Here is a 15,700-nt window from a genome sequence, read left to right as displayed (position 1 = left end):
GTTATTTGATTGGTTGTTTATTTTTTATTTATGATGCTTTTTGTTAATGAATTTATGAATGTGCCTTTGTAAATCACTTAGAAATGATGATAAGCTATACATAAATAAATAAATAAATAAATAAATAAATACATAAACAAACATGACAATGATGTGATAAAACATCCTGTCTGTGTCATGGTGGCTTGCCAATGATGTGGATTTGGAGGCTGCTTGCCTGTTACCTCACTGGAGGAAGAGGTCAGGGGTAGCTTTGGGAGACTGACTTACCCTTTTCTATGCCTTTCCTGCTGCTACTGCTTGGAGTGATAGATGGCCTCTCTGGAAACCAAAGTTAACGTGTGTTCTTTTTTAAAATGATGCTGCATTCTATGGTTTTTAAGTTGGCCCATTATCTTTCCTCTACCGATGGCCATACAATAGTGAAAGTATTCTGCAAAAGTCTGGTCCTTCCTCACTCTAAAGTGTCTTCAAACCTTGGATGGTCTTATAGGAAGACTTCTCCCTCACTAGATGATTGGATGCTGGGGCAGGGTTGAAGGTAGACAGATGCAAAAGTCCCAAAGCACCTTTTAGGCTCTCCAACACATGCTCTTTATGGGGGGTTGCCTTTTGTAGCTGCTTAGTAGAAGACAATATGCTCTGTCCTACTACATTGTGGGCATGGATCCTTGAACAGTGGTGGAGTTGGTGCAACCTGCAGGGTAGAGCCCTGCATGTCTGTCATTGGCTGGCAGAGCTTACTGAGGCAGCAGCCTAACTGGAATTTCACCTGTACCAGCCCTTGTTTCCCTTAGGTTGAGCCTTTGGGTGCTGCAGCCGATAGATCTGAAGTGGGGCCTTTGCTGCCAAGCTGGAAGTCCGTGGAAAATGGTTGCGTTGCAGGCTAAGGTCCAGGGTAGGTAGTGTAGGTGTAGTTGCAGAGCAGGAGAGGATCAAGGCAGGCAGAGTTCAGACGTGATCAGAAGTCAGGCAATGGTCAATGACAGGTAGAGTTCATGCGTAGTCCACAGGCAGGCTGCAATCAGAACCAGAGATCCATCCAAGGGAAAGCGGGATGGATAGGCAAGTGGGGAGGTGAGGAACAGATCAGGTGGGCAGATGAAGACACAAAAGACAGTGAAGAACTGAAGAATGACCACAGACAAAGATCACACAAAGAACTGAAGACTGACCATAGATGAAGACCACAGGAACAAGGAATGAAGGAGACCAGGAACTGAGGAGATGAAGACCAGGAACAGATGAGACAAAGATCAGGAACAGATGAAATGAAGACCAGGAACACAAATAGGAACACTAAAATAACTCACTCTACTTCTCAGCAGTGGACCTGTTGCTGAGACATCTTGCTGCAGAAGGGTCCCATATATAAGGTGGCATCGAGGACGTCATCATTAGGGGCCATGGAGGTTTTCCTGCCATGGTTCCTTTAAATCTGGCAGAGTGTCATGTTGCAAGCCTAGGGATGGCACAGTATGTGAGGGACGACATCACTGGAGGCAGCTGGAACACTGTGGCCCACCACGTATTCCTTCGGGGGCTTTCAGATGCGTTTTCTCCATTGGGATTAGAGCTGGAGGCAATTGTGGTGGTCCATGGGATGGGTCCGCAGACTGCCAAACGTAACATACTAGAAGTTCTATATCTTCTGAATCTGAGAAGTCCTCACAAGATTCAACTGAATCAGTAATTTCTTACAGTATCTGTAGCAGAAACTGCTCAGAAGGAATTAGGGAGGAGCCCTGTGCTCACAAGAAATTAGGGAGGAGCACTGAGCACTGTACATCACTCCTAGTGTCTCTATGCTTCCACTGAGGCTACTTTCCACTGACTCTGCCTTCTCCTGCCACTACACCATAGGAATAGAGCTGACAGTGAGAGCAGGCAGCAGAGGTTTTTACAGCATGACCTTCTTCTTGTCCGATCCTGCCTCTGGCTTCCTTTGCTAATAAATCTTTCTTTAGCTTTGGCAAAGGAGTCCTTGTCCTCTCAGAACTATCAGTAGTGCTACTACTATTTGTATTTTCCCTAGGGCCCTTTGTTTAAGGAAAATGTTTCTCTTTCCCTTTCCCATTGTTTTTGCTACTAGTGCATCTACTCTTGATTGCTGTGGCATGATGCAGTCATTAGGAATGGCTAAGGTTTTTCTATTTTTACAATATATGTAGTGTGCTCTTCATCAGTACTCTCACACACTCAAAATTCACAAAGTTAGACAGCACAACAAATAGCACACACAATCTGTAGCATGTTAATACTGACTTCCTTTGGAAACACAGGTTATGGAAAAAGAGTCTCATATACACTAAAGTCAGTATCTACTGACTCATTTTTCTAACATGGAAAAGTAAAAGAGAACAAAAAAAAAAGCTAGGCTGGTGTTCAAATGGTTCATTGCAGTGTTCACTGGTCAAAAACACTGCAACTATTAAAATAAAATTCTCTCTGCAGTGCACAAATGCACTTACTGCACACAAATACTTTGGCCTATTCAATGATACAGCACAGCTATAACACTGAATAGACAAAAAATGGACATAATGTGACAGAGGAAACAGCACAGCCTACTTATTTTTAAGTTCTTCTTCCTTTCCTTTATAAACTTTTTTGATTGTCCTTTTTTTTTTTTTTTTTGGCTCAGAGAGCTTCAGAAATGTAACCTTTCTGCTTGAGATCTAGCAGAGAAATACACTGAGAAAATGGTTACTCTTCAAAGGTAGAGAAATGTGAAACTCTCTCAATCTATGCAGGTGCCAGCTAGGTAGGCTGGTTAAAAAATGCTTGATCTTGATTGGTTTTGTTCCTTCCTTGTTCCTTCCCACCTCAGCTCTGGTCAGCCTAACTTCAGAGACTTCCCTGGCTTGGCTTAGGTTAAAAAAAAAATCCTGCATTTTCTTTGCCCCACAGACTTGAATGAGATCCAAATATGAATGAAAACATTTTCATTATTTTTAGGAGCACTGGCCATTAGTTTTGTTCTCAATGAAATGAAACAAAAATGCCTTGTTTCATTTCAGATTACCCATTAATTTCAAATGAATGCACATCCCTATTACATGAATCACTTTGCAAAGATAGACAGATTTTTAATTAGGAGTTATAACTTATCATGTTAATTCATTGTATTTGTAAAACACCTCTGTTCTTCTGCTCCACAGCCAACTGTTTTTCAAGAGTTTCCCTTAGTTCCCGTTCCCTGAATAGTTCCATCTTGAGCTCGGTTTTCTCCAGTTGAACTTGTTTCTCTTGAGCTCGGGCATTGTCTATCGCAACTTTTAGCAGACCCTGTTCAAAATTTTTAAAAATAAAATAAATTTAGTACATGAAAAATATCTTCTACTTGGGATGATCATATAACTCCAAATCAAAAATGACATTCTAAGTCATGGTGTGCTTTGAAACATAGCTCTGATTTAACAAAGAGAAACAGAACTATAATTTTGTGTATGCAATGATATAAAACAAGATTGGCTTAGTCTGTCTCTTTTGTCATGTCATATGACTTCTATATTTCTTTTCTTGAATAGACAAGACAGATTTAAAGCGCGATAATATTAGCATTATTTTTCAGTTACTGCAAACAAATATACAACCTTCCCTTTTATCTTTAAATAAATTAGATGACAAATACACATTTATGACAAATTCTATGGCGGTGACTTTCTAACTGTTCACATAGATACGCAGCCTGAGATTATATATAACCCACTGATTCTGCATCAGTTTTCAAAGTGAAAGTATGTGTATACTTCCACTTTGAATATTGTCTCAGGAAAACTAGCTGCACACTGCTAGTTTAAAAAAATATGGACATACTTTTTTTTTTCCAAAAGTATGCATTTAACTGAAAGCCCTTCCCTAACCCTGGTCCAAAGAACACCTCTGCTCTTCAGCCTGCTATGACCTACAACTTATTTTAATTCTTTTTGGAAGTGGGGCTGGTGTGGCCATCAGGCTCTGTGCCCTGATATTATTGCTATTATTTTTTGGGATGGGGGATTAAGCCTGTTGGTCCAGAAATGTTTTTTCTTTTATACGTAGCCAGATATAAGTATATCCAGTGAAGGTTAAAGTTATCCAGATACAGATTGTGTCATGCGTTATCATGCAAATATGATAATGAATATGCAAAAGCTTGAAAATTATGCAAGTGAGGGACCCCTACCGCATTCCGCGGTAAAATAACACAGATTAAAGTGGGATTTAACGTGGGAAATAATAACTTTTTTATTTTGTGGTAGAGGGGAAAAAGGTTTTTATTGTTCCTTAGCGGCTGTTATCGCAGATCACGGCTATTATCACAGCTATTATAGCACGCAATAAAATGAAGTCTTCTCTCTGACACACCTACACAGCCCTGCTGGGCCAATAAAAACTAGGGATGTGAATCGGGTGATCGATCGTCTTAACCATTGATTTTGGCTGGGGGGGGGGAGGGAAATCTGATCGTCATGGTTTTTGTTTTTTTTAAATCATAAAAAATCATAAATCGGGGGAAGGCGGGAAAACCGGCACTCTAAAACCCACCCCGACCCTTTAAAATAAATCCCCCACCCTCCCGAAGCCCCCCAAAATGTTTTAAATTACCTGGGGTCCAGTGGGGGGGGGGTCCCGGAGCGATCTCCCGCTCTCGGGCCACGGCTGCGTTAAAAGAAATGGCGCCGGTGGCCCTTTGTCCTTACCATATGACAGGGCAAAGGTAGCGCCGGCGCCATTTTGGTTCCTGTCACCCGACGTCACGAGTGCAAAAGATAGCTCCCGGACCCCCACTGGACCCCCAGGAACTTTTGGCCAGCTTGGGGGGGCTTCCTGACCCCCACAAGACTTCCCAAAAGTCCAGCGGGGGTCCGGGAGCGACCACCTGCACGCGGGCCGTATTGCCAATATTCGAAATGGCGCCGGCGCTACTTTTGCCCTCACTATGTTGACATAGTGAGGGCAAAAGTAGCGCCGGCCGTATTGCCAATATTCAAAATGGCACCTCACTATGTCGACATAGTGAGGGCAAAAGTAGCACCGGCCATAAATGGCGCCGGCGCTACTTTTGCCCTCACTATGTCGATATAGTGAGGTGCCATTTTGAATATTGGCAATACGGCCGGCGCTACTTTTGCCCTCACTATGTCGACATAGTGAGGGCAAAAGTAGCGCCAGCGCCATTTCGAATATTGGCAATACGGCCTGCGTGCAGGTGGTCCCTCCCGGACACCCGCTGGACTTTTGGCAAGTCTTGTGGGGTTCAGGAGGCCCCCCCAAGCTGGCCAAAAGTCCCTGGGGGTCCAGCAAATCTCCTGCACTCGTGACGTCGGGTGACAGGAACCAAAATGGCGCCGGCGCTACCTTTGCCCTGTCATATGGTAAGGCTCCTCAAGAATTACAGCCTGCTCTGGGGCATATATTTTTTTTTGCATCAGGGGATAATAGCTAATAGCCTCATCAACATTAATTTACATGTTATGAGCGCTATTACCTTCTTCCTGGTTTGGACGCACATTTTGGATGCACTAATTCCCTTATTGAATGAGGGAATTTGGACACGCGTCCAAAATGCACGTTCAACTACCAGTAAACCCCTGCCTTTGGCCGAGCGCACTATATTGCATTGGCCTGATACTGCAGAACTGCCAGGGACATATACAACCATACCACGAGATGGATGTCTTTCTGCAATGACATGTAATGTGCAGCTTCAGTGTTATAGGAGTGCTAGAAATTGGTAGTGATAGCTTGGTTGTAAATGTCATGGATACATTGTGTAGGAATTGCACATGCAGTTTTCCATTCAGGAAAATCTGACATAGCATAAGCAAGTGCTATAGCATATATATAGTGTCACAGTAAAAGGCGGCATGGACTTTGGGTTCAGAAATAGCCTTTAAAGGCTCATGTCAAGCTAGAGCTTATCTTCTAGTGTGTAATAGCATGCTGGGGGTTGGCAGTGATAGCACAAAGTCACGGTGCTGTGAGCGATACAGCCGTTCTCTCTTTGCTGCAGGAGATTTGGGATATGGTTGCAGGACCTGGCTTCTCACGGCTGTTGCTATTTGCACCATGCTAGCGGAGATGAGGTCAATGAGGCCCTATGATCTAGCTGCTGTGTCATAGAATGCACCTTTGGAGTTCTAAAAAGTAGATTTCGCTGTTTGGACAAGGCGAAGGTAGCTTTAATGTATGCCCCATCCAGAATGCCAAGATAGTGCTGCTCTGCTGTGTATTCCATAATCTGGCTCTAAGCTACGGTATCCCAGTGGATGTCATGCCAGATCTACCTGAGGATCCCCTGTATCCCCCTGCAGAAGCTGGGGAGACCATATGGACCGGCAGCCAGATTTGGTAAAGTGTCATACAATACTGCTTTGCCTGTTTGTCCTCATCTACTCTTTCCCCTTTCCATGGAAGAGAGCCCAGCAGAGTGGTTTGAACTGGTCTCATCTCTGCCTTTCTTTTATTCACAGGTCCTCTGGCTGGGTCAGTATGTAACTGAAGCCACTTAGGGCTAGTTAGGCAACATTATGATTATGGAGTAACAGGTGCACTAGACAGTAGTAGACAAAGTATATACTAAATAAACCTAACATCAAAGAGATATGGCTGGCCTAATATATTCATAGTGATTGAACATTTCGCCATAGCATTTGTGTAGGACTGCCAACACAGTGTACATAGCTAGCCATTGCTTGCACCTTCTTGCTTGCCTCAGCTATGCCTTGGACCTTGTCCTAGCTCTCAAATGTGGGCAAGATAATGGCATAGGCAAGACAGAACTCTAGAGGGCCTCAGACATAGAGCCAAGTTCTCTATAAGTCATAGAAATCATAAGTAGCTCAGCTACTTCAAAGCACAGCCTGAAGCTACAAGTTAACAGTTATAATTATCAATCACAGACTCGACATGTTACAGCCAGATTCCCTGACACCTGTGTTCATCCGAATATATCCACATGTACATCGGATGCATAGTGTCACATGGGCCTGCAAAGCCAAGCTATTTCTGAGGCAGTGCTGACATTGGTGTTCTCACCTAGCAGGCCTTCACTTACAGCCGTTTGAGAAGCACATGCCATATCTTGTGGCAATCCTAAACTTCTCACAAGTCATTGCATGCTAGCATATCTTATAGGGGTTGCAGACGACCATGCACAGCTGGGCCCTGCTACATCTAGATAATCACTCAGTCAACTCTCATGTACAGATGGTGAGGGCCTTGGCCCTTAGGCTTTCATGTTGGTTATGTTAGCTGCTTGGTGAGGCTATACAAGGATGCTGGTTGGAGTATCTGAAGGCTGGATTGGGAATAGGATGGTGCATGCCTTCACATGTTGTTGAAAGTCACCTCTGAAATGTATGGGTCAGAGGGTTTTTTTTGTGATGACACAAGCTAGCAGAATGATACTTTTTCAAACTGAGTCACAACCTTTCAGGTCTTTTCCGTTTGAGGTCCTTGCTTTTATGCACGGCTGCCATGACTTATGACCAATGTAGCAGAGTTGCTGTCCTATAGGATGGGTGTCTTGTGCTTTCTGAGCATTTTAGACATTGTGGATAGCAAGGAAGGTGTGCTGATAGATTTTCAGTCATAAAATCTATGCATAGCATTAAGGCTAGAGAAGATGTTGTCAGCTGAGGAAATCATGAGCCAAAAATAATCCTCTTTCAGAAGCTGCCACTGTGCAAACTGTTTAGGCCAACAGCTCTCAGAGGTATCATGTGGTAGGCATTAATGTCTTCTGCACTTTCAGTGTTATTATGTAGAAAGACAAGCATTTTGGGGCACATGAGGCTTAGAGGGGCCCATGTCTGTAACATCGACAAATCAGTGAGCATATATGCTTCTGACAGATGTCTGTCAGGCTGCCAGGCATGGACATTGACTCTGACTACCTTATTAGCAGGTAAGGATAAGCTTAGCATAGACATCATTGTTGGTTGATGACGAACAATCCAGGAACAGCAATTTTGTGCCTCAGTAGGTAACCAAAGTGCTAGAGGCAGTTTGTAAACAACAATGTCTTAACAGAGGAGCATGTCTGAGTGTGGCTGGGTGAGTGACATGATGTGTGAGCCTCGGTCTATATCTGTGTCTGGAGGTGATGTAGGGCTTGTATTTATCTTCTTTACCACACCTACACCAATGCATACACCAGAGCATGTACTGTATGTGAACCCAATTAGCACACACTTTTTTGACAGAAGCAATCCTGTGCTTCTACTCTTTACCCTGGATACTACAGGTATGCTAATGTGTAGGTGGGAAGAAAATGGGCTCACACATTGTAGCCTAACATTCCACCTTGGCCTGACACTGTTTATTCATTTATCAAGGGGGAGGATAAAAACTGGCAGCGTCAAAGCTCTTATATGCAGTGCCATTTTGCCAGATGAGTAGATATCTGCCTGTGGTGTATACCTCCCCACATTCGGCACCTGAGGCTCTCCCACCTAATACCATGAGTGGCCTATTTGAATTGGCATTGAGGGGTGTGCCTGGTTGGAAGAGCTTCAGCTGCAAGTGTGCTGTGGTGTTTGGGGGAAGGGATTTAGATGCTGTAAACATATTTTGGAGATGCAGGGATGGAGGGAAAGGTGAGGGCTAATGGAACCATCATGCCAGGTACTTTCATGTTTACCAGATCAGTGGGTTGGGGGAGAGGTCTGGATCAGTCTTAGCTAAGACGTATGTACAGATCACCAACTCAAGGCAGTACAGGGGTGGGAGCCAGTCTGTTCAAGTCTGCCTGGTCCTATGCAACAGCAGGCCTCATCACTGTCTCTCACTGGGCAGTGGAGGATATCTATCTTTCACACCTCTGTGACTCCTCTGCAGCTGTCACACAGCAGCCTTTATGAGATTTTCATAGAGGCCACTTTCTGGGGTGACATGGTCTATCTAGCAGGTTGCAAGTAGATGACATCTTTTATAAACTGTCATACCTAAAAAGCTTTTTTAAGTGTGCAAACGTAAGGGGACCTAAGTAATCACAATTGGGGTGATTAGTGTCACTTCACCTAACCCCACACAAGAAGTACATGTACACTATGTATTCTCTGGGTCTGGCATCTGCAGTGGCACATTTCTGTTCCCTAAAGATGAACGAGACCTAGTGCTTTATATACTTTTCAACTAAGCCTCTGAATAAAGACTTATCTGATGACAACATTAGGTGCTAAACCCAGAGAGATGGCCCATTTTTTGGTCAGAGGTGATAGATCATTCACAGTGGAAGAGGCCAATGGTTTGTTATAGCTGCACTATGACATCAGGATAGCTAGACAACCTATTGGTCACCAACAGAGTAAAGACATTGCCACAGCACCTCTAGCCAAGCATTTTAAAATCTATTCCACCAGACAGCGTTGGAGGTGACCACTAGCTAGATAGTACCCATCTTAATTTCATGCCCATGTAGTCGAAAGTTAGTTAAGAGTGTGCTCTCTTGAGAAGGCAACACGAGCCACTTAAGAAGTTCCATAGTAAGACGTTTCCTGTTTTGCATTTGCTGTCTTCCTTGGGAGCATACAATGAGCTTTCAGTTTTAGGGCCTAGGCCATATGGCCTTGCATGTGAGAAATGTGCCTAGGTAGAATTGTCCATGGCACTTTAGCATTCAATTTCATGTAGGACCCAAACCTTTTACCTAGTGAACCCTAAAGACAAAAACCACACAACTGAAAGATACAACCAGAGAGAGAAGTTTCAAAGCATGTGACCCCTTTATTAAATAACAATTGCAGTCACTAGATTCTAAGCAAGTCAACATCTTTAGTAATCATATTCTTCAAGGTAAAGATATCAAATAGCACATGACATTGTAAATGAAATGACCAGCACATTTAGTCAAGACATGCAAATAAATTGTTACAAATGGCAACATGACATATATAGTATTATGACTTTATCCTTTTGTAAAATCATAATTGCTGCAAAGAACCTAGAAAGTGGAAGTGGTAACCCAATGGCTACAGTACAGCTCTAAGGTTAGAGCTGATGTGAGCACATCTATGTGATGGCAAGAAAAGGCCCAGATAGTCCATGTTGAAAGAGCGCACTCAAAGTGGGAAGCCTAAGAGCCAAGGCAGCAAAGTTCAAGAAGAAGGCCCAGTCCATGTTGAAAAACTGTACTCAAAGGAAGACAGTGCAATGGCCATGGCAGCAAAGTTCAAGAAGAAGACCCAGTCAGTCCATGTTGAAGAATGCACTCAAAGGGAGCCAGCAGCAAAGTTCATGTAACAGCCATAAGGATCAGGATTGGAGAACACATTATGGAAGCTGGCGCCCCAAGACCGGAGAGAACAGCATGGAGGCAGGAACCCCAAGACTGGAGAGTGCAGTCTTCTTCCATCTAGCCGGCACATGAAACCTTGTATTGAGGATGAGCCCAGAAGTCTTCTTTCATCTAGCTGGCACAGGAGCTATGTAGTCAGGATGGGTCCAGCAGTCTTCTTTTATCTAGCTAGCACAGGCAGCGAGGCTTGTTTGGTGATGTCTTCTTTGATTGCTTTTTTTTCTCTTTACTACTGGGGAACCTCATGGGCCATTTCCTCTAAGGGGCTTTTGAGTTGGGGGTGACATCTGGTTGGAGGGCCTATCCCTGGGCTGTTCTGGTAGCCAGAGACTGCTACTTGGAGCAAACTCCTAGAAGGATGGGGATGGTATAGGTGTAGGCTCAGGCAATCTGTCAAGGATTTGTGTGAGTGCAGTTGTCAGATTGTTTATGGAAGTTGTGACAGTGGTTAGGCCCTGCATCAGGGCTGATGTCTGCACTTTCAGGGCTTGGGTGTGGTATATCTGAGCCCTCCTCAACTGCACCAGCTCTGTCCGTATGTGATGGAGGTTGAGCCCATGCTTCCTTTTGATGTGGTCGAGCATGTCTTGTATTGTCTGCTCCGGTGCTGCTGGTGTTGTGGTTGCTGGTGTTTGAGGAACTGAGCATCATTCCAAAGCCGACATGCCTGGGCTGGTGGGCTGTGTCTAGTGTCTTCTACATCCTGATGGTGACATGGTGTGCTGGAGGCAAATGGGCACTGGACAGTTTGCTCCCATGTCAGCAATGCTCTCTCCATAAATCTGGCAAGGTTAAAGGTTGTGTCAAGGCATGGGGTGGCCCCAGGGGTGCTTATATCTGGTGCATTGATGGCTGTGGCTGCTGATACTCCTCTTCTTCACTCCACTGGGTCTATGCATCCAGTTGGAAGGCTGCAGTGAGAGCTGGGGCTGCGGTGCTGGTCCCTGGGGCTTCATGTGGGTTCCTGGGCGAGAGCTATGGAAACAAAGAAGACATAAGCATGAATGATAAGACATACACATGTACTATTTGGCATAAAATGTGCACTTTGCATCAATCAATGTGAGCATGTTATGCCAAAACATGTGGACATTTGTAGCAATAATAACATTTACAGGTGAAGTGAACTTACCGGGCTCAGCTCCCATGGTGTCCAGGGCTTTGTCCATTTCCTGGAAGACGTCCGGTCTCAGCCATGCCTGAGAAGTGCACAGACAGGGAGAGTGCTGCCTGCCATTGACCGAGGCACTTGGAGTAGATGCCTTGCCATACCCAACCATGCATGCTATGCTCTACTGTTACAGTAACTCCCAGTGGAGTGCATAGGAACAGTATAATGGAGGTGTCCCCAGTACCACTGGGGCTCTGGGTATGGCATGGTGGTGGGTAGCATTCTATGGTGTCGCCCCCTCCAGTACCTGATAACGTTTCAATAGACTGAACACATCCCTTAAAACTGTGTCGGGAATGGCTCACCACCGTTTCCCTCATGGAACAACAGCATCAAAGTCCATGGCGACCAATGGTGCCCATGTTGCTCTGCAGTTGTGTCCTGTGGCATCTGACCATGTCCAGTGGTGTTCACTGAGATGACAGTGCCTGTAAGGCCCACAGCACTTTCGTGCTCACCAACGATGGATCACATTGAGGGCACCCAGGGCTTCAATGGCGCTTAATCGAATTGAATCTTCATCAGTTCCCTAGCTCCACAGGTGCCTGTGGACCTCAATAGCCCAGCGGCACCGATAGAGACCCCAGTGCCCAAAGGTATTGAGGGACTGGCGGTAGTAAGGATGCCAGGGGCACCTGCAGGCAGAAGCTCAGCAGCCCCAACACGGTCCTGACATACCTCATCAGTGTCTAGAAGAACCATTGAGTACCAATGCAATCGACTGTTCCCCTCGGCTCACCTATCTGTCTGAGGGCATCGATGCTGTGAGCTCGATGGCGTCCCTTGCCAGCAGCTATGGCTGATGATAGCTTCACTAGTGCTCATTAACACAGATGGTGCATGAATCCAGGCAGGGCCTCTAATGCCCCCAAATCCCAGTGGCTCAGGGACCCCGAGATCATCAGCATCCATGGTGTGCAATAGCCATAGGCCAGTGATGGAACAGCACAATGCTCTTTAGTGCCCCATCAGGATACTGCCAAGAAGCCTTGAGTAAATGGCGAGCCCGATGCTCGATCCATTCAAGGTTGAAATCCCTGTTGTTCGAGGGCTTCAGTGGCACTTGACGGTTCTCAAGAGCCATTGCATTCGACAGCCTCAGGGACAACTAGGGCACTCAATGGTGATCCCAGTGCCTCGTTGGTGGTGCTTGACATTGTTGAGAGTGGCAACAAAAGGCATTGGTGGCCAACACGCCCGATAGCCTTCATGGCAGCTCTACACCTCAATGGCACCATGATGGTATTGAGGCCATGCACCGTGATAGCTCTTAGGGCAGCCATAGCATCGAGGCCATGCACCTCGATGGCAATGAGGGTGGCTGTAGCATCGAGGCTATGAACCTCGATGGCATCAAGGGCTGCCGCAGCATCAAGGCCATGTGCCTTGACAGCATCGAGGGTGGCCACTCACACAACTTGATGGGATCAAGGGCATCAATGGCACTGAGGGTATCGAAGGCACCAATGGCACTGACATCGACAGCAGCTCCGATGGCATTGAGGGGGACCATGGTGCTTGATGGCAGACCTGGTCCCCAATATTAGGGGCATTGTTTTGTTTTTTAGGTAAAGCAATTATGTGTGTGAGAAATGTAAACCATTTAGATTTTTTGATAAATGGTATAGAAATTAAATAAAATAAATAAATACTCCACCACATGTGGCTGGCAGACAGAGGAAAGAGGAAGGAAAGGGAAAACAAATAAAAGTGCCGTAAGGTAAAGGAAAAAAAAACAGCTGCAGCTCTAGAAAAAAATCACTTACAAAAACTGTGAGGAGAGCAAAGCTGAATACAGTGAGACACACAGCTCTGCGGAAAAAAAGAGATTAAGAGACTCTGTCTAGGTGGCAGGGTAATGACTACAGCTGAACATGCTCAGTAGGGCATGTTTAAAAGTTCTAGATTCTTTGAGATCAAAGTTTCGTGCCGGGCTCCATCCAATGATGTCACCCATGTTTGAGGACTACGATTCTCCTTGTCCTCAGAGAAATTATATTTATATATAGTGCTGTGGTGTCAAAAAATGGACACCAGCTTTCCACCTGGCTGCACCATAGTTCCTAACCTTTTTCGTTTCATGGCACACCTGGCACAAGGGTCACTTCTTTGTGGCACACTACCCACATCCCCTTCATCACTTTCTCTTCTATTTTCCTTCTCCCCCTATTCTTTGGCATCATTATCTTCTTCCTTCCCTATTACCTCAGCATCATACTCGTGCCTCTCCCCTGGCATCATCATCTTCTTCCATTCCCTATCCCCCACCCCCCTGGCCTCATCATCATCACCTTCCCTCTCCCTCGCTCCTTGGCATCATCACCTTCCCTCTTTCTCCACTCCTCTCCCACACTGACATCATCATCAATCTTCCTTTTCCCTCACACCTAGCATCACCTTCCCTCAACTTCACTCCCTGGAATCATTATCACCTTTCTTCTCTTTCCACCTTTCCTCCCCACCCACTTGAATCATCATCATTTTACCTTTCTATCCACCCTTCTCTCCCAACCCCTGGCATCATCACCTTCCCTTCCCTCTCCCCCCACACACTGTGTCCCGTTCATCTGCCCCTTTCCCCATTCTACCCCCAATCCGTGCTTATTCCTCCTTTGCCAGCCTCCCTCTGCAATCTGAACTGCATGGGGCCAGCAGGTCTCACAAGCCTATAGAGCCTCATGCAGTTGCTGTTGCACAGGAGAGCCAGCAGAGGGGAAGCAGGAGCAGCTTCCAATAAGTGCTGCTCTCTGATGCCCCCTACTGGTAGGAGGACATTCTACAGGCCAAGAGAGAAACCGGAAATGAGACTGCAGTCACGGCACACCTGCACTCCAGCCACAGCACACTAGTGTGCTGCAGCACATCAGCTGGGAAATGCTGCCATATGTTTGGAATAGACTTCCTGAGCTAGTACGCCATGCTCCCTCTATTGCCTTATATAAATCCTAATAACCCACCTTTTTTAGGCTGCTTTTAAATCTTAACTTCTGATTGTTCCACTTACAACTTCATTAATTTTTAACCATTTTTTAAATAAATGAAATTCCCAAAGTATTTTTTGCTCTGTATGTTTATCTTGATTTTCTCATATGCACACTCTTTTTAACATACATGCTCATTCTCTCACAAATCTTCTTCCCACTAATCACTATCTCTCTCACCAGTTGCCCCCCACCAGTAACTCCTTCTCTCACCGGTTAACCCTCAGTCAGTCACTCTTTCACTAGCCCCCCCCCACACACACACTAATTTACCTCTCTCTCTCTCTCTCTCATTAGTCAACCGACCATCACTGCCACCAAACTCCTCTCAACATTGTTTTTTAACTTTATTGATTTTTAGTTATTTTAATCCCCCAGTGCAGCATGTTTCCTCTTCCACTCCATTTCTCCCTCTCCCTGACTAGAGCGTGTCTTACCTACAGCCCACAGTCTGTGTTTGGTCATAGAAGTATGAGCTTCTCTTCACAGAATTACTGCCAAAGAGAGATCGGCTCAGCGTCATCTTGGTGTCTCCCTGCTCCATTCTGTCCCTCAGCCCCCAATCCCCAGTCACTGTCCTGTCCTGATGCGGACTCCCTTATTATCAGTCTCTGCAATGTAGAAAATAAGAATAAGCTAACCTTAAGTTCCCTGGAGGCAGTGAGGCTCAGTCAAACATGGCATCAGATATAGTACACACACCAGAAGTGCAAGAATGAGTTTTTTTCTGGTCAAAGTTCAAAAAGAAATATTTTTTACTTTTATTGCGGCTACTCCTTTTAATTAGACACAAACTTGGGGGTTTCGCTGCACAAGTTTGTGTCTAATTAAAAGGAGTAGCCGCAATAAAAGTAAAAAATATTTCTTTTTGAACTTTGACCAGAAAAAACTCATTCTTGCACTTCTGGTGTGTGTACTGTATGTGTAGAGTGCAATTGGTGCTCCAGTGTGATATTGGACCTTATCAGATATAGTATATATACAGCAAAAAGAGTGGAGACAGCAGCAGGGATCAGAACCATGCCGTCAACTTCTGAAGATGTACACTGCAGCAGCACAGGTATATAGTGTTGTGCCTCAGACCAAGATTGCACAGTGATGTCAGCCGCTGTAGTACTAGCATGAGGCGCTTTGATATAATAGCGCTCATGGCAGATCATTAAGGGCCTAATTTTAAAAAGCATTTATATGCTTAAAAGTGGGTTTTGCATATGTAAATGTGCTTTACAAATGTAAGTGGGCTTTTGAAAATTGCTACAATAC

The 15,700-nt window shown here is 45.1% G+C and overlaps 1 protein-coding gene across 7 annotated transcripts in view; it reads right to left on the bottom strand.

Moving 5' to 3' along the window:
• Positions 1 to 15,700, bottom strand: part of DACH1 (dachshund family transcription factor 1) — a 1,193,143-nt gene that overhangs the window by 124,631 nt on the left and 1,052,812 nt on the right. For all 7 annotated transcript variants that reach the window (XM_029603010.1, XM_029603012.1, XM_029603015.1 and 4 more), the window contains one exon: positions 3,141 to 3,288. In XM_029603010.1, coding sequence (XP_029458870.1) covers positions 3,141 to 3,288 — 148 coding nt within the window. The remainder of the gene's footprint in view (positions 1 to 3,140; positions 3,289 to 15,700) is intronic.

This window comes from Rhinatrema bivittatum, chromosome 5, assembly GCF_901001135.1.
Source record: "Rhinatrema bivittatum chromosome 5, aRhiBiv1.1, whole genome shotgun sequence".
Taxonomy (NCBI): domain Eukaryota; kingdom Metazoa; phylum Chordata; class Amphibia; order Gymnophiona; family Rhinatrematidae; genus Rhinatrema; species Rhinatrema bivittatum.
This window is presented reverse-complemented; position numbering and strand designations above follow the sequence as displayed.